We start from the raw sequence: 20504 nt of genomic DNA, 5'->3' as shown, positions 1-20504 counted from the left end.
TAGAAGTGAATGGGGCTTCAGTGAAAAACGCATTGCATCTGGAATCAAGTGCTGATGCAATGCGTTTTTCACTGATGTTTGCTAAGAAATGTTGTTTGTAAACCTTCCGTTTTTTATCACGCGCGTGAAAAACGCCTCAAAACGCATTGCACCCACGCAGAAAAAACTGAACAACTGAACACAATGGCCGACAAAACTGATTGCACTTGCTTACAAAATGGTGAAACTTTCACTGAACGCACCCTAAACGCATCCGAATCCAATACGTCATGCTTGTGTGAAAGAGGCCTAATTTGTCCGGTGTCCCGCCTTGCCTGACTGCTGCACCATTCCTGTCCATTTCCAGTCCCCGCAGTATGAGAAAGTGGCTTGGCCCTGAGACCTTTGAGGCCAATTACAGCCTCAGTGGTCACATCTGCTTGAACGACACATCATTGATGTGAAAGGCACATCACATGCTTGAGTGATAACATCTGCCTGAATGGTAAATAATTGCTCAGCCTGGGGTTGTCCACAGCGGTCATGAAACCAAGCCAATTGCTGGTCCTGTGGGGACTGGAAATGGACAGAAATTGTGCAGTGGCATTGGGAACAGCTGGACCACAGATAGGTGACTTTATTTTTATGAGGCACATATTAGGACAATTGGGGTTGTTATCTCCTAGGCCAGACAGCTCCTTTAACGTTGCTCATGATGTGTCACTATACCTAATATACTGTTTAACAACATAAAATTAACATGAACTTTGCATATGGTGTTTCACTATCCTTTGAGTTCAATATGACTGGTGCCATTTGTTGTATTATACTTTGTATTAAAAGGCCCTTATGCATTACTGTATTGTTGGCCAAGCCCTCCCGAACAGCTGGTTCAACCCACAGTTTAACATGTATGGGAAGCTCTAGACTCTCCGCTGACAGATGATATTGGGGAGAAAAGATCTAGTAAAGTGAATATTTTCTTCAGTCTCCCCATTAACAGCATATACTGTACATGCTTTGCCAAACCAAGTGTGTATGTGAATAGAGGAGTCGGGACACATAGTTGTCGGCCAAATGATTGATCAGCCAACAGTTATTGAATGTATATGGTCTGCTTTTGATATCTACTGTATGTACCTTCACTAAATATATGTTTCACTCTGCAGGGTGTTGAAGGAACTGGGTTAGCTTTTATTGTATTCACTGAGGCCATTACAAAAATGCCAGTTTCCCCTCTGTGGTCAGTACTGTTCTTCATAATGCTCTTTTGCTTGGGGCTTTCTTCCATGTTTGGCAATATGGAAGGAGTATTAGTACCATTGATGGATCTGAAATTAATACCAAAATCATGGCCAAAAGAAGCTGTCACAGGTATGTTTCCATTTTCAAATATTAGTGCTAATGTTTGTTGACATACAAAAAATATCCATGTGGAATGAAATGCATGCACAAGCTCAATTAGGTTAGGTATAATTTTTACAATTTGCTCTGACCACTTCAAAAGCATAATAAAAGTACATACAGCACTTCTATTATAATACTATATATTATAGTGTTGAGCACGAACATTCAAAAAGCGAATTTTTATCTTGAATATCGCCACTTCGAGAATTTGCAAATATTTAGAATATAGTGCTATATATTTGTTATATCGAATATTCATAATTTTTTCCATTTTAACACAAGATTCCTCTCTGCTTCTAGCTTGTGTGCCAATGAGTCATTGGCCCACAAACAACTTAAAGGGAACCTGTCACCGAGATTGTGTGTATAGAGCTGAGGACATGGGCTGCTAGATGGCCGGTTAGCACATCCGTAATACCCAGTCCCCAGAGCTCTGTGTGCTTTTATTGTGTAAAAAAAAACGATTTGATACATATGCAAATTAACCTGAGATGAGTCCTGTCCCTGAGATAAGTCAAGGACAGGCCTCATCTCAGGTTAATTTGCATATGTATCAAATCTTTTTTTTACACAATAAAAGCACACAGAGCTCTGGGGACTGGATATTGCGGATGTGCTAGCGGCCATCTAGCAACCCGTGTCCTCAGCTCTATATACAAAATCCCGGTGACAGGTTCCGTTTAAGCAGGGAGGAATCATGACTTCAGATGGAAAAAAACAGACCCACGCCTGTATTGATTGCGTAATATTCACATATTACGCGATCATTACGATTTTTTAGTTAAAGAATAAGAATGTAGAATATTTCGAATTCGCGAATATTCGACGAATATTCTATAAAATATTCACAAAATATCACAAATTCGAATATGACCCCTGCCACTCTTCACTAATTATAACTAGAGATCGAATTTCTTAAAAGTTTGATTTGGCTGATTTGCCGAATTTCCCCCAAAAATTTGCTTAATGACGAACAACTTTGTCACGAAATGCATTTTTTTTTTTGAAGTAGCGGGTGCAATGACAGGGAGCTGCGATAGCGCCCCGTCATTGTACCCCTCAGATGCCACGTTCATACATGATCGCGGCATCTGAGTGTATAATTAACAACAAAAAAAATTATTAAATCAAACTTACCGCATTCTTTGAAGATCTCGGCCGAAATCCTGTGCGGCGCAAGATTACATCATCACGCTGGCTGGCGTGGTGACGTATGATGTCATCATGCTGGCCTGCGTGATGATGTAATCTTGCGCCAAACGGGATTTCGTCCTAGATCTTCAAGCAAGATGGAGGCCGGTGGCCCGTCGCAACCAAATGGAGTAGGCAAGTTAGATTTTTTTTCGTTTTTTATACTATTTCAGGTTAAATTGATTCGCTGACTCGAAGCACAAGGAAATTCAGCTTCTAGGCGAATCAAATTTATCCTAAATTCGCTAATCTTTAATTATAACGGTTGCTGGGAAGCAGAAATCGTTTTATCTTCTGTCTGACACAAGAACATCAGCTAAATGTATTCAAGCATTTTCCAGCTAAGGCCTCTTTCACACGGGCGTCATGTTTTTTTGCCCGGATAAGAGCCGGGTGCGTTGCGGGAAAATGCACAATTTTTCCGCGCGAGTGCAAAACATTGTCATGCGTTTTGCACTCGCGTGAGAAAAATCGCGCATGTTTGGTACCCAAACCCGAACTTCTTCACAGAAGTTCGGGCTTGGGATTGATGTTCTGAAGATTGTATTATTTTCCCTTATAACATGGTTATAATGGAAAATAATAGCATTCTGACTACAGAATGCATAGTATAATAGTGCTGGAAGGGTTAAAAAAATAAAAAGGTTAACTCACCTTATCCTCTTGTTCGTGTAGTTCGTTCCCGGTCTGTTCTTTGCTAGCTGTGGGCTTGGGCTGAATGACCTGTGGTGACGTCAGATCACATGCTCCAATCACATGGTCCATCACCATGGTGATGGAGCATGTGATCTGACGTCATCAAAGGTCCTTTAGCCCAAGCCCACAGCTAGCAAAGAACAGACCGCGGGAACGAACTACGCGAACAAGAGGATAAGGTGAGTTAACTTTTTTATTTTTTTAACCCTTCCAGCACTATTATACTATGTATTCTGTAGTCAGAATGCTATTATTTTCCCTTATAACCATGTTATAAGGGAAAATAATACAGTGAATAGACTAATAGACTGTCACCTAGAACCCATGCGTGAAAATCGCACCGCATCCGCACTTGCTTGCGGATGCTTGCCATTTTCACGCAACCCCATTCACTTCTATGGGGCCTGCGTTGCGTGGATTATCGCACCGCAACGCACAAAGAGGAGCATGCTGCGATTTTCACGCAACGCATAAGTGATGCGTGAAAATCACCGCTCATGTGAACAGCCCCATAGAAATGAATGGGTCAGGATTCAGTGCGGGTGCAATGCGTTCAACTCACGCATCGCACCCGCGCGGAATACACGCTCGTGTGAAAGGGGCCTAAGGCTCCATTCACACGTCCGCAATTCTGTTCCACATTTTGCGGAACGGAATTGAGGACCCATTCATTTCTATGGGGCCACACTATGTGCTGCCTGGATCCGGAATTGCCGACCCGCCCTTCCGGGTCCGCAATTCCGTTCCCGAAAAAAATGGAACTTGTCCTATTCTTGTCCACAATTGCGGACAAGATTAGGCATTTTCTATTATAGTGCCGGCGATGTGCGGTCTGCAAAATGCCGGTGTCAGTGTTTTGCAGATCTGCGGATCCATTGATCCGCAAAATACTTACGGACGTGTGAATGGACTCTAACAGGATGGAAACACATATGCAGCAAGTACAGCCACATCACGCCATCACTATAGAAGGAGACGCCGAGGATACGGTAAACTCCCATAAACTTTTAACTTTGTAGGACAAGGAGGAATACCTGTTTAACCATATACTGCACCAAATGGTACCAACCAATGGATGACGTTAAACTGCCAATACTACTATCGAAACAGATATACTAAAGACACACTGGGTCATAGGAGATTTAGCAGACTAATTAACCCCATACTGCCTTGAGCATCTTACAACCAGTTGCAATTTTCATATTATTTCTTACACCTACAGATAAATGGCTTGCTATAACTTTCATACAAAGGAGGCCCATTGGGGTACAATAGAATAAAGCAGTATCAATATCCAATATCTACCAATATCTTATATTCCCAGGAGTTTGCAAGACTGAAAACTCCATTATGGTTATCTTTTGTATCCTGTAATCCCAATTCTCCTTGATTTTCTAATATTTGTTTTTCATGCTCATTGCGAATATTATTTGTAATATTCAAACAAACTCATTTGCTGCTCGCACTGCTACAGACGCAGCCCTTATTGGAAGGTGTCTGTTGGGATATACCCAATATTTATGAGATAAGTTTTTAATGTAATATATGTGTTAGATGTTTCTTAATATACATGCTTTTTTAATATATGTTTTTAATTCACAATTTATTGTATAACTTTTATTTAAATATTAACTTCATATCAACAATTCCGGGTGATAGAATGCCTGTTCCACCACAAACGTATCGAATTTGTCCTTTGAAAGGACTGTGGGGCAGTCCAGGAACATGAGCACCTAGGTCCACTAGTTGAGTGGGGTGAGCCGCTATCTATTAACTATAAATATGGTCCTCGTTCTGACCACAATATTTCAAAATTAATTCATGCCATATTTATAAATCTCTAGCTTTCCTTCTATTACAAAGCTGGTGCCTGCAGCCATCACTAGGGGGAGGTCAGTGCAAATACATTTGTGCAGTTACAATTTACAAAAATGGAAGCTGTAATCATTTGTTTGCACTGAGCTCCCTCTATTGGTGGCTGCATGAAAATACAGTGCGTTCACATCCAGGGTGGATTTGATTTAAATCAAACTGATTTAAATCACGATTTAAATCACTAGTCAGTAAGGCTTGATAAATTATAATATGCAAGTAGATTAACATTTTTAGAACAACAACTTTTCATATTAGCCTGATTAGGTTGATTCTGCATTCATAGGTTTGTAGAAGTTAGGATTAAGGTATTTTTCTCAACTCTGTTCATGTTATAACATTTTTGCTGTGAAGAAGATGCATGTGATCTCTGCTGAGTCAAATTCAGTTTTGAGAACTGCAAAAGTAAACCAAGCATCTGTGATAATATCGTGTAGGCAGAGAAACTGCCCAATAATCTTACAAAAACCTCTGGAAGAGCATGACATTGTGAATGGAATTTATTTACCCAAAAAATTTAACATATACAGCCTTATTCTACGATCCGATATTTTTATTTTAAATCATTGATTTTTATCCACCCTGTTCACATCAGAAGGAGCTCAGCGCTGGGCCCCCCTACCCCTGTACCCTACAGCAGATGCATGGTCTGCCTTCACTGAAGGTAATCCATTGCTTTTCCATGATTAGGTTACACTCCAGATTTTGACTTACCAATACTGACCAAAAAAGAAAGCATGGATAAAAATATTGGGTCACCTGCACATTACGCCTATACATTATGTCCCATTCGAAATCCATAGGCATTAATATAGAGTTGGTTCTTCCAACCTTCCCCCATTGCAGCTAAATCAGCTTTTCCTCTTTGGGGAATGCTTTCTACAAGCTGTTGGAGTCTTTCTGGGGGATTTTTGCCCATTCATCCAGAAAATCATGTATGAAACAGATTTTAAACGAGAAGGTCTAGCTCACAATATTAGTTCTACTTCATCTTAAAGGTGTTTGATGAGTTTGAGGTCAGGACACCAAACTCAGCCAACCATGCCTTTATGGACGTTACCTTGTGCACTGGGACACAGTCATGCTGGAATAGAAAATGGCCTTCGTCAAACTGTACACACTAAGCTGGAAGTTTACAATTGTCCATAAGGTCTTGGTATGCTCAAGCATTAAGTTTTCCCTTTAATTGAACATTGAGCTGATGTTAATTAGTGATGAGCGGCATAGGAAATATTCAAATTTGCAATATTTCACGAATTTTTGGCCAATATTCGCCATAAATTCGCAAATTTGAGAATTCTTGATCTCCAGTCATTATTTTCTTGATTGCAAAAATCATCAATGTAATATATTCGCGATAAAAATTTGAATATTCGCGATCAACACTAAGTGGTAGGCAACTTTCCTATTGGTTGCTAGGGATGTTGCTAAGTGCGATATTCTCAATAAATTCGCAATAAATTAGCGATTAGAATATTCACGAACACTATTCGCAAATACGAATATATAGCACTATATTCTAAATATTCGCGAATTCTCGAAGTGGCAATATTTGCGATAAAAATTTGCATTCGAATATTCGCACTCAACACTAATGTTAATGCCAGAGGAGGTAAGGAACTCTGCAGTTATTGAGGGAGCTTTATCATGACTGAGGCTTTCTGCTCAGGTGTTGATATCCCCTGTGCCACCAGATGGGGAACCTTATTTATGATGAGACACATGCCTTGTCATAGATTTCTAGCTTATTTTACACCAGAAAACTGGAGTAAATAGAGAGATATTTGTTGTGGCGCAAGTCACGCCCCCTTCCCACCTTTTCCACTTCCCCTTACTGAATGGGTGGCGGAAAAGTGAGATGATGCAACAGATAGTTTATGACTAGAGTTGAGCGAACACCTGGATGTTCGGGTTCGAGAAGTTCGGCCGAACATCCCGGAAATGTTCGGGTTCGGGATCCGAACCCGATCCGAACTTCGTCCCGAACCCGAACCCCATTGAAGTCAATGGGGACCCGAACTTTTCGGCACTAAAAAGGCTGTAAAACAGCCCAGGAAAGAGCTAGAGGGCTGCAAAAGGCAGCAACATGTAGGTAAATCCCCTGCAAACAAATGTGGATAGGGAAATTAATTAAATTAAAAATTAAATAAATAAAAATTAACCAAAATCAATTGGAGAGAGGTTCCATAGCAGAGAATCTGGCTTCCCGTCACCCACCACTGGAACAGTCCATTCTCAGATATTTAGGCCCCGGCACCCAGGCAGAGGAGAGAGGTCCCGTAACAGAGAATCTGTCTTCATGTCAGCAGAGAATTAGTCTGCATGTCATAGCAGAGAATGAGGCTTCACGTCAGCCACCACTGCAACAGTCCATTGGCATATATTTAGGCCCAGCACACACACAGGCAGAGGAGAGAGGTCCCGTAACAGACAATCTGGCTTCATGTCAGCAGAGAATTAGTCTGCATGTCATAGCAGAGAATGAGGCTTCACGTCACCCACCACTGCAACAGTCCATTGGCATATATTTAGGCCCAGCACCCAGGCAGAGGAGGGAGGTCCCGTAACAGAGAATCTGTCTTCATGTCAGCAGAGAATTAGTCTGCATGTCATAGCAGAGAATGAGGCTTCACGTCAGCCACCACTGCAACAGTCCATTGGCATATATTTAGGCCCAGCACACACACAGGCAGAGGAGAGAGGTCCCGTAACAGAGGATCTGGCTTCATGTCAGCAGAGAATCAGTCTGCATGTCATAGCAGAGAATCAGGCTTCACGTCAGCCACCACTGCAACAGTCCATTGGCATATATTTAGGCCTAGCACACAGGCAGAGGAGAGAGGTCCCGTAACAGACAATCTGGCTTCATGTCAGCAGAGAATCAGTCTGCATGTCATAGCAGAGAATGAGGCTTCACGTCAGCCACCACTGCAACAGTCCATTGTCATAAATTTAGGCCCAGCACCCAGGCAGAGGAGAGAGGTCCCGTAACAGAGAATCTGTCTTCATGTCAGCAGAGAATTAGTCTGCATGTCATAGCAGAGAATGAGGCTTCACGTCAGCCACCACTGCAACAGTCCATTGGCATATATTTAGGCCCAGCACACACACAGGCAGAGGAGAGAGGTCCCGTAACAGACAATCTGGCTTCATGTCAGCAGAGAATTAGTCTGCATGTCATAGCAGAGAATGAGGCTTCACGTCACCCACCACTGCAACAGTCCATTGGCATATATTTAGGCCCAGCACCCAGGCAGAGGAGGGAGGTCCCGTAACAGAGAATCTGTCTTCATGTCAGCAGAGAATTAGTCTGCATGTCATAGCAGAGAATGAGGCTTCACGTCAGCCACCACTGCAACAGTCCATTGGCATATATTTAGGCCCAGCACACACACAGGCAGAGGAGAGAGGTCCCGTAACAGAGGATCTGGCTTCATGTCAGCAGAGAATCAGTCTGCATGTCATAGCAGAGAATCAGGCTTCACGTCAGCCACCACTGCAACAGTCCATTGGCATATATTTAGGCCTAGCACACAGGCAGAGGAGAGAGGTCCCGTAACAGACAATCTGGCTTCATGTCAGCAGAGAATCAGTCTGCATGTCATAGCAGAGAATGAGGCTTCACGTCAGCCACCACTGCAACAGTCCATTGTCATAAATTTAGGCCCAGCACCCAGGCAGAGGAGGGAGGTCCCGTAACAGACAATCTGGCTTCATGTCAGCAGAGAATTAGTCTGCATGTCATAGCAGAGAATCAGGCTTCATGTCAGCCACCACTGCAACAGTCCATTGGCATATATTTAGGCCTAGCACACAGGCAGAGGAGAGGTTCATTCAACTTTGGGTAGCATCGCAATATAATGGTAAAATGAAAATAAAAATAGGATTGAATGAGGAAGTGCCCTGGAGTCCAATAATATATGGTTATGGGGAGGTAGTTAATGTCTAATCTGGACAAGGGACGGACAGGTCCTGTGGGATCCATGCCTGGTTCATTTTTATGAACGTCAGCTTGTCCACATTGGCTGTAGACAGGCGGCTGCGTTTGTCTGTAATGACGCCCCCTGCCGTGCTGAATACACGTTCAGACAAAACGCTGGCTGCCGGGCAGGCCAGCACCTCCAAGGCATAAAAGGCTAGCTCTGGCCACGTGGACAATTTAGAGACCCAGAAGTTGAATGGGGCTGAACCATCAGTCAGTACGTGGAGGGGTGTGCACACGTACTGTTCCACCATGTTAGTGAAATGTTGCCTCCTGCTAACACGTTGCGTATCAGGTGGTGGTGCAGTTAGCTGTGGCGTGTTGACAAAAGTTTTCCACATCTCTGCCATGCTAACCCTGCCCTCAGAGGAGCTGGCCGTGACACAGCTGCCTTGGCGACCTCTTGCTCCTCCTCTGCCTTGGCCTTGGGCTTCCACTTGTTCCCCTGTGACATTTGGGAATGCTCTCAGTAGCGCGTCTACCAACGTGCGCTTGTACTCGCGCATCTTCCTATCACGCTCCAGTGCAGGAAGTAAGGTGGGCACATTGTCTTTGTAGCGTGGATCCAGCAGGGTGGCAACCCAGTAGTCCGCACAGGTTAAAATGTGGGCAACTCTGCTGTCGTTGCGCAGGCACTGCAGCATGTAGTCGCTCATGTGTGCCAGGCTGCCCAGGGATAAGGACAAGCTGTCCTCTGTGGGAGGCGTATCGTCATCGTCCTGCCTTTCCCCCCAGCCACGCACCAGTGATGGACCCGAGCTGCGTTGGGTGCCACCCCGCTGTGACCATGCTTCATCCTCATCCTCCTCCACCTCCTCCTCATCCTCGTCCTCCTCGTCCTCCAGTAGTGGGCCCTGGCTGGCCACATTTGTACCTGGCCTCTGCTGTTGCCAAAAACCTGCCTCTGAGTCACTTCGAAGAGACTGGCCTGAAAGTGCTAAAAATGACCCCTCTTCCTCCTCCTCCTCCTCCTCCTCCTGGGCCACCTCCTCTTCCATCATCGCCCTAAGTGTTTTCTCAAGGAGACATAGAAGTGGTATTGTAACGCTGATAACGGTGTCATCGCCACTGGCCATGTTGGTGGAGTACTCGAAACAGCGCAACAGGGCACACAGGTCTCGCATGGAGGCCCAGTCATTGGTGGTGAAGTGGTGCTGTTCTGTAGTGCGACTGACCCGTGCGTGCTGCAGCTGAAACTCCACTATGGCCTGCTGCTGCTCGCACAGTCTGTCCAGCATGTGCAAGGTGGAGTTCCACCTGGTGGGCACGTCGCATATGAGGCGGTGAGCGGGAAGGCCGAAGTTACGCTGTAGCGCAGACAGGCGAGCAGCAGCAGGATGTGAACGCCGGAAGCGCGAACAGACGGCCCGCACTTTATGCAGCAGCTCTGACATGTCGGGGTAGTTGTGAATGAACTTCTGCACCACCAAATTCAGCACATGCGCCAAGCAAGGGATGTGCGTCAAATTGGCTAGTCCCAGAGCTGCAACGAGATTTCGCCCATTATCACACACCACCAGGCCGGGCTTGAGGCTCACCGGCAGCAACCACTCGTCGGTCTGTTGTTCTATACCCCGCCACAACTCCTGTGCGGTGTGGGGCCTGTCCCCCAAACATATGAGTTTCAGAATGGCCTGCTGACGTTTACCCCGGGCTGTGCTGAAGTTGGTGGTGAAGGTGTGTGGCTGACTGGATGAGCAGGTGGAAGAAGAGGAGGAGGAAGCCGAGAAGGAGGAGGTGGCAACAGGAGGCAAAGAATGTTGCCCTGCGATCCTTGGCGGCGGAAGGACGTGCGCCAAACAGCTCTCCGCCTGGGGCCCAGCTGCCACTACATTTACCCAGTGTGCAGTTAGGGAGATATAGCGTCCCTGGCCGTGCTTACTGGTCCACGTATCTGTGGTTAGGTGGACCTTGCCACAGATGGCGTTGCGCAGTGCACACTTGATTTTATCGGATACTTGGTTGTGCAGGGAAGGCACGGCTCTCTTGGAGAAGTAGTGCCGGCTGGGAACAACATACTGTGGGACAGCAAGCGACATGAGCTGTTTGAAGCTGTCTGTGTCCACCAGCCTAAATGACAGCATTTCATAGGCCAGTAGTTTAGAAATGCTGGCATTCAGGGCCAGGGATCGAGGGTGGCTAGGTGGGAATTTACGCTTTCTATCAAATGTTTGTGAGATGGAGAGCTGAACGCTGGCGTGTGACATGGTTGAGACGCTTGGTGACGGAGGTGGTGGTGGTGGTGTTGGTGGTACATCCCCTGTTTGCTGGGCGGCAGGTGCCAACGTTCCTCCAGAGGCGGAGGAAGAGGCCGAGGCGGCAGCAGCAGAATAGGCCGAGGCGGCAGCAGCAGAAGAGGTAGCAGGGGGAGCCTGAGTGACTTCCTTGGTTTTAAGGTGTTTACTCCACTGCAGTTCATGCTTTGCATGCAGGTGCCTGGTCATGCAGGTTGTGCTCAGGTTCAGAACGTTAATGCCTCGCTTCAGGCTCTGATGGCACAGCGTGCAAACCACTCGGGTCTTGTCGTCAGCACATTGTTTGAAGAAGTGCCATGCCAGGGAACTCCTTGAAGCTGCCTTTGGGGTGCTCGGTCCCAGATGGCGGCGGTCAGTAGCAGGCGGAGTCTCTTGGCGGCGGGTGTTCTGCTTTTGCCCACTGCTCCCTCTTTTGCTACGCTGTTGGCTCGGTCTCACCACTGCCTCTTCCTCCGAACTGTGAAAGTCAGTGGCACGACCTTCATTCCATGTGGGGTCTAGGACCTCATCGTCCCCTGCATCGTCTTCCACCCAGTCTTGATCCCTGACCTCCTGTTCAGTCTGCACACTGCAGAAAGACGCAGCAGTTGGCACCTGTGTTTCGTCATCATCAGAGACATGCTGAGGTGGTATTCCCATGTCCTCATCATCAGGAAACATAAGTGGTTGTGCGTCAGTGCATTCTATGTCTTTCACCGCTGGGGAAGGGCTAGGTGGATGCCCTTGGGAAACCCTGCCAGCGGAGTCTTCAAACAGCATAAGAGACTGCTGCATAACTTGAGGCTGAGACAGTTTCCCTGGTATGCATGGGGGTGATGTGACAGACTGATGGGGTTGGTTTTCAGGCGCCATCTGTGCGCTTTCTGCAGAAGACTGGGTGGGAGATAATGTGAACGTGCTGGATCCACTGTCGGCCACCCAATTGACTAATGCCTGTACCTGCTCAGGCCTTACCATCCTTAGAACGGCATTGGGCCCCACCATATATCGCTGTAAATTCTGGCGGCTACTGGGACCTGAGGTAGTTGGTACACTAGGACGTGTGGATGTGGCAGAACGGCCACGTCCTCTCCCAGCACCAGAGGGTCCACTAACACCACCACGACCATGTCCACGTCCGCGTCCCTTACTAGATGTTTTTCTCATTGTTATGGTTCACCACAACAACAAATATATTATTTGGCCCAATGTATTGTATTCAAATTCAGCGGGATATAAATTTGAGGCCTAGTATTTAGGCGCTGGGTGACCGGTATGGATTTAGTGACAGAATTAGACTTGGAAATGCACAGAAGCGTGTGTGTGTGAAGTTATTCTGAATGACCCAATGTGCACCTTGAATATTATATACCCTTTTAGGGATAGATTTCAAATAGCTCTGATATAGCAGAAACCACTAAATTATGAAATTGTTAAATTGGGAATTGTATTTAAACCCAGAACAAAAAATGTGCTTTGACGGACACTAAATAACTTTCCCAGCCACAACAGGACAGCGTTAACGAGAGATTTAGCAGGATATAAATTTGAGGCCTAGTATTTAGGCGCTGGGTGACAGGTATGGGTTTAGTGACAGAATTAGACTTAGAAATACACAGTAGCGGGTGTGTGTGAAGTTATTCTGAATGACCCAATGTGCACCTTGAATATTATATACCCTTTTAGGGATAGATTTCAAATAGCTCTGATATAGCAGAAACCACTAAATTATGAAATTGCTAAATTGGGAATTGTATTTCAACCCAGAACAAGAAATGTGCTTGAACGGACACTAAATAACTCGCCCAGCTACAGCACTAAGGACAGATTTAGCGGGATATAAATTTGAGACCTAGTATTTAGGCGCTGGGTGACAGGTATGGGTTTAGTGCCAGAATTAGACTTGGAAATACACAGTAGCGGGTGTGTGTGAAGTTATTCTGAATGACCCAATGTGCACCTTGAATATTATATACCCTTTTAGGGATAGATTTCAAATAGCTCTGATATAGCAGAAACCACTAAATTATGAAATTGCTAAATTGGGAATTGTATTTCAACCCAGAACAAGAAATGTGCTTGAACGGACACTAAATAACTCGCCCAGCTACAGCACTAGGGACAGATTTAGCTGGATATAAATTTGAGGCCTAGTATTTAGGCGCTGGGTGACCGGTATGGATTTAGTGACAGAATTAGACTTGGAAATGCACAGAAGCGTGTGTGTGAAGTTATTCTGAATGACCCTATGTGCACCTTGAATATTATATACCCTTTTAGGGATAGATTTCAAATAGCTCTGATATAGCAGAAACCACTAAATTATGAAATTGCTAAATTGGGAATTGTATTTCAACCCAGAACAAGAAATGTGCTTGAACGGACACTAAATAACTCGCCCAGCTACAGCACTAAGGACAGATTTAGCGGGATATAAATTTGAGGCCTAGTATTTAGGCGCTGGGTGACAGGTATGGGTTTAGTGCCAGAATTAGACTTGGAAATACACAGTAGCGGGTGTGTGTGAAGTTATTCTGAATGACCCAATGTGCACCTTGAATATTATATACCCTTTTAGGGATAGATTTCAAATAGCTCTGATATAGCAGAAACCACTAAATTATGAAATTGCTAAATTGGGAATTGTATTTCAACCCAGAACAAGAAATGTGCTTGAACGGACACTAAATAACTCGCCCAGCTACAGCACTAAGGACAGATTTAGCGGGATATAAATTTGAGGCCTAGTATTTAGGCGCTGGGTGACAGGTATGGGTTTAGTGCCAGAATTAGACTTGGAAATACACAGTAGCGGGTGTGTGTGAAGTTATTCTGAATGACCCAATGTGCACCTTGAATATTATATACCCTTTTAGGGATAGATTTCAAATAGCTCTGATATAGCAGAAACCACTAAATTATGAAATTGCTAAATTGGGAATTGTATTTCAACCCAGAACAAGAAATGTGCTTGAACGGACACTAAATAACTCGCCCAGCTACAGCACTAGGGACAGATTTAGCTGGATATAAATTTGAGGCCTAGTATTTAGGCGCTGGGTGACCGGTATGGATTTAGTGACAGAATTAGACTGGGATATGGCCAAAAAATAAACAGACTATTGCTGGTTAAATGCACTTGGTGTGACAGCTTCACCCTGATGTAGGCTTTAGCCAAAAAACAACCACACCATTGAGGGTTAAATGCACTTGGTGACAGGCGCAGCTTGCCCCTGATTTAGTATATGGCCAAAAAATGAACAGACTATTGCTGGTTAAATGCACTTGGTGTGACAGCTTCACCCTGATGTAGGCTTTAGCCAAAAAACAACCACACCATTGAGGGTTAAATGCACTTGGTGACAGGCGCAGCTTGCCCCTGATTTTGTATATGGCCAAAAAATGAACAGACTATTGCTGGTTAAATGCACTTGGTGTGACAGCTTCACCCTGATGTAGGCTTTAGCCAAAAAACAACCACACCATTGAGGGTTAAATGCACTTGGTCGCAGCTTGTGCTGGCGCACCACAAGACACAAAATGGCCGCCGATCACCCCAGAAAAATGTGACTGACAAACGGTCTGTGCAGCCTAAAAACAGTGAGCAATTGAGGATCAGCAGCTCAATGATCCACAGCTGCAGATCGATCAGTTAATCAAGTCCTTTGGAGGAGTTAATCTGCCTAATCTCGCCCTACTGTCGCAGCCGCAACCTCTCCCTACGCTAATCAGAGCAGAGTGACGGGCGGCGCTATGTGACTCCAGCTTAAATAGAGGCTGGGTCACATGGTGCTCTGGCCAATCACAGCCATGCCAATAGTAGGCATGGCTGTGATGGCCTCTTGGGGCAAGTAGTATGACGCTTGTTGATTGGCTGCTTTGCAGCCTTTCAAAAAGCGCCAAGAAAGCGTCACAAAAGCGCGAAGAAAGCGACGAACACCGAACCCGAACCCGGACTTTTACGAAAATGTCCGGGTTCGGGTCCGTGTCACGGACACCCCAAAATTCGGTACGAACCCGAACTATACAGTTCGAGTTCGCTCATCCCTATTTATGACCTTTTAACACAACTTTTCAGGCGCAAGAAAAATGATAAATCTCCCTCATTGAGTGACCAGAGCATTGTCGACTATGCACATGAGGTAGATTTATCATCTCCCTTGCACCTGAACAGTGGTATTAAAATAATGCAAACAATGCATTTGCGACTTCCAGTTTATTTGAAGCCTATCCACTTTTAAGAAAGGGGATGTGACAAGGGCGGGAAGGGGGTGTGACCAGCTGCCATAACTAATTTATCTTCATTTATGCCAGGTTTCTGTCACAAATGAAGCTAGAAATCTACGGCAGCTCAGAGCTGCCATAGATTTCGGTTTATGTACATAGACTACTGGAGGATAATTTAGTTTATTTTGTGTATACGGAAAAGTTATTCAATAGCTGCTCAGCTTTTTACCTGGCAGAGCTCTGATAACTATACTGAATGGGTCTGCAGTTGTTTTGTGTTGCCTGCACACTGGAAATATGCTACACGTTTACTCTATAATGCTATCAAATAGGGTTTACAAAATCTCTTCTCTGACACAATATTCAAAATGAATAGTCTTTTCAGCAGGACTACTGCACCTGTGGGGGGCTGTCCCTGCAGGTGAAGTGCCTGCCTGGAAGTGGAGCAGCGCCTGCAAAGTCACTGCTCCAAAGCTGAAGCAAAGCTTCTGCCTTTGCTCGGCTAGCTGGAGCAGGACATTGTCAGAGCAAGGATACATGTCTGTAAATCACAGCACAGGTATTGTGGATAAAAGTAAGTAGAGGGAGAGGTTTTGACAACCTGAATTACCATAAATGAGAAATATTGAGCAGATGTTTTTCCCATTTTTCATTTACCGTAGGTACAATATGTGCTGTTTCATTTTTGATTGCACTTATATTTGTGATGAAGTCTGGAAATTATTGGCTGACTCTGTTTGACAGTTTTGCTGGATCCATACCATTGTTGATAATAGCCTTTTGTGAGATGTTTTCAGTGGTTTACATATATGGAATAAATAGGTAAGTTTCCTGAAAAATTGTCACTCTTCTAAAAATGACCCTGAAGTTTCATTGCAGCATTGCCCAGGATTAAGAATTTCCCTAACACCAAAAATGCTATAAAGTAAAAAAATAAAATAAAAAAAATACTCTTCAAATCTCCTGCAGCTCCTGCAGTCCACACCAGTTCTGCAGTGATAACCTCATGTACATCATTTACATAACCCCTGCAGCCAATCACCAGCCTTGGCAATGCAGGATGAGTGGAGACTGCTGGAGCAGTGATATGAGATTTGCAGATAAGTAATGGTTATTTTTTATTTTGTGCCAGGTTTCTGTCAGGTAAACTTAGGTAAACTTCAACCCTCTGAGTTTGTTTTCACACATTTTTTTCTGGTGATCGTGCATACGGGAGCACACAGCAACATAGATTACAATGATGCTGTGTGCTCCCATGCGCACAATCAAGGCCGCTCCTGGACAATGCCGCTCACGGATCGCATATCTCGAAGGGCATATGGTCCTGTGCAAGAGGCCTTAGGGATGAGCGAATCGAAATTGGATTAAACATCCGAAGTCGATTCGCTAAATACTATGTTTTAATACTGTACGGAGCAGGGGATCTGTACAGTATTAGAATGTATTGGCTCCGATGAGCTGAAGTTATTACTTGGAACTAAACCCAAGTTTGGGAAATGGTTTTTACAGTAGAAATTAATTTATCTAATTATTATGCGAAGTCTTGTGAGATTTCTCGAACTAATAACTTTGGCTCATAAGAGCCTATATATTCTAATACTGTACGGAGCGCTCACTTTGTACAATAATATACGAATCGACTTTGGATGTTTCATCTGAAGTCAATTTACTCATCCCTAATCAGTATCACAACAGCGGGGATCCAAGTCCTGGCATCCCTGCCGATCAGCTGTTTCAGAGAGCCACTGTGCTCACCAAAGCTCTGGAGAGTGATGCAGGCTCTCGGCAGCTTTCCAAGGACAGCGCCAAACGTTGTATAGTGGCAGTGCTTGGTATTAATAATTTAACCCTCAAAAAGAATTATAGTCAATAGCCATTACCTTCAATGAGAGACAAGCATGTGACATGGAAGGTCTTGGTCTACCTCCACTCACTCTATCTTGCAAGTACCTTCAAATTTTGCAAAAAGCACACACTCTAAATACATGTGTTCTTTAAAAATCTATGGGTATTAGAGCTATGAGGAATAAACATTAAATGGGTTATCCAATAGAAATATTAAAGAAAAAAAGAAAAAATCTCAGATAACCCCCAATATATATAAAAAATCACCCTTTAAAGGGATTGTCCAAGATAATAAAAAATCTTGCACAAGCCCTAAAATGGCCTAAATTGAATATGTCACCATAAAATACAGTACAATCCGCAGGCTGCATGTTAAAGAGCAAGAGGAAGCGAGCAGATGCATATATAGCTTTGTGGAAAAAGGTTCAGTATAACTTTCTAAACGTAGGATAATTCCTGTGCACTACTATCAGTGACTGACAGCTATCTATGTATACTCAGTGTATACATACAGTGACTGCGGTACATTCTGGGGACTCACTGCACAGCTACATGCAGATATTACCTGACTCCCATTTGCAAATCACCAAATAAATGTTTTCAGCAGTACTCTGCTGCCTATCCTATGACTAAGGCCTCATGCACGCAGCCGAGAGCCGTCCGTGGTAACACGGCCTGGATTCCTGTTGAGAGCAGGAGCGCACGGCATCATTGGTTGCTATGACGCCATGACGCCGTGCGCTTCATGCTGCCGCTGCACTACAGTAATACACTATATGAGTGTATTACTGTAGTGCAGCGGCGGCATGAAGTGCACGGCGTCATAGCAACCAATGACACTGTGCGCTCCTGCTCTCAACTTAATGAAAATATGCAAATGAGCCTCTGGGAGCAGGGGGGGTCATTGATCTTGCTCCTAGAGGCTCCGTTCTCCCACCTCTGGCCACGCCCTGCTACACTTTATTGACAGGGCCAGGCAGCGTATGTCTCCTCCTGCCGGCCCTGTCTGTCATGGAAACCTCGCGCCTGCGCCGTCCCGTTCAGTACTCGGCACAGGCGCAGTGAGTGACGCCGGCAGCCGGCGAGCGTCCTTCACTCACTGCGCCCACACCGATTACTGAACGGGACAGAGCAGGCGCAAGATTTCCACAGCAGACAGGGCAGTCAGGAGGAGACCAATGGTGCCTGGCCCTGTCAATCAAGTGTAGCAGGGCGTGGTCAGAGGGGGAAGAATAGAGCCTCTAGGAGCAGGAGCTCCTAGAGTACCATTTGCATATTATAAAAGTTTTTTTTTCCCAATAACAGGCCTCTACATATTTTTGGCGGCTTCACCACCACTTCTAAATACAAGTTGTCTTACATTTAGACCAATTTCTACGCCTAAAACAGGTGAAGAAAATGGTAAATGAGATGGGCCTACCATCCTGTCCCCTTCCCCTCCATGCCATGCCCGCTTTGACTAGGGCTTTCTTAGTTATGTGAACCTGGAATGCTCACACAGTAGCAGGCAGCAGCAAAAGGCTGCAATTTTATTAATTACTAGCAGAAGGACCCAGCTTCACATGGGTATATTTCATTTTATGTTTCCATGTGTAAAATGATATCAACAGTTTCCCCCATAACAGTGACTTCTACAGTACCTGCCCATTTAACAGTGACCTCCACAGTGCCTGCCCCTTTAACAGTGACCTCCACAGTGCCCGTCCCTTTAACAGTGACCTCCACAGTGCCCACCCTTTAACATTTACCACCCCTTTAACGATGACCTTCATAGTAGCTGCCCATTTAACAGTGACCTCCACAGTGCCTGCCCCTTTAACAGTGACTTCCAAAGTGTCCGCCCCTTTAACAGTGACCTCCACAGTGCCCGCCCCTTTAAAATTGACCATCCCTTTAACAGTGACCTTCATAGTGGCCGTCCCTTTTACAGTGACCTTCACAGTGCCCACCCCTTTAATAGTGATCTTCCACAGTGCCCACCCCTTTAACAGAGACCTCCAGAGTGCCAGCCCCTTTAACAGGGACTGCCCCTTTAACAGTGACCTCCATAGTGCCCGCCCCTTTAATAGTGACCTCCACAGTGTCCATCCCTTTAACAGTGGCCACCCCTTTACCAGTTATGTCTACAGTGCCCATCTCTTCAATAGTGACCTCCACAGTGCCCGCCTCTTTAACAGTGATGTCCACAAACCCCACCCATTCAACAGTGACCTCCACAGTACCTGCCCCTTTAACAGTAACTTCCACAGTGCCCGCCCCTTTAACATTGACCACCCCTTTAACAGTGACCTTCATAGTGGTTTCCCCTTTAACAGTGACCTTCACAGTGACCACCCCTTTAACAGTGACCTTTACAGTGCCCACCCCTTTAACTGTGACCTCCACACTGCCCGCCCCTTTAACAGTGAAGTCCACAGCGTCCGTCCATTTAATAGTGACCCCTACCCCCAATGCATGTAGCAGTGTAGTTGTGCCATCACACGTCATATGACTGAATATTTAAGGACCTGCGAACTGCTAAAACCTGTGATCAGTTGTTATGGCAACCTGAAGTAGGACCTGCGAGCTTCTGTTGGCTAATAAGGGACATGTGACCGTGTAAATGGCAGTTTGGATTAAAATGAAAGGCTTGCTGGCTTCTATTGGCTAATGCTGGTCATTTTTTAGGGGAATATCTCAGACCTAGTCTAAAACCTTCCCGGACACCTGATGTACCTGTGTGACAAATTTGGTGGAGATCGGTCTAGTCGTTTGGTCGCGCATAAAGAACGTCTAGACAGACAGAAACTCATCTCTTAGACCGACAGACAGAAGCTCATTTTTATATATATAAGAGATGAGTTTCTGTCTGTCTGTCTAGACGTCTGTCTGCCTGGACGTTCTTTGGCACACAGGTACATCAGGTGTCCGGAAAGGTTTTAGACCAGGTCTATGCTCTCTAGGATGTACAATTCCTGAGATATTCCCCAAAAAATTTACAGCATTAGCCAATAAAAGCCTGCAAGGCTTTCTATTCATATCCAAACTGCCATACACACGGTCACATGTCCCTTATCAGCCAATAGAAGCTC

The 20504-nt window shown here is 45.0% G+C and overlaps 1 protein-coding gene across 1 annotated transcript in view; it reads left to right on the top strand.

The window, feature by feature from the left end:
* SLC6A19 (solute carrier family 6 member 19) overlaps positions 1-20504 on the top strand; it is a 178130-nt gene that overhangs the window by 149589 nt on the left and 8037 nt on the right. The window contains exons 9-10 of the mRNA XM_044294082.1: positions 1149-1353; positions 16251-16410. Coding sequence (XP_044150017.1) covers positions 1149-1353; positions 16251-16410 — 365 coding nt within the window. The remainder of the gene's footprint in view (positions 1-1148; positions 1354-16250; positions 16411-20504) is intronic.

Source organism: Bufo gargarizans, chromosome 5 (assembly GCF_014858855.1).
Source record: "Bufo gargarizans isolate SCDJY-AF-19 chromosome 5, ASM1485885v1, whole genome shotgun sequence".
In the NCBI taxonomy this organism is placed as follows: domain Eukaryota; kingdom Metazoa; phylum Chordata; class Amphibia; order Anura; family Bufonidae; genus Bufo; species Bufo gargarizans.
Note: the sequence above shows the minus strand (reverse complement) of the source record. Positions and strands in the feature narration are given on the sequence as shown.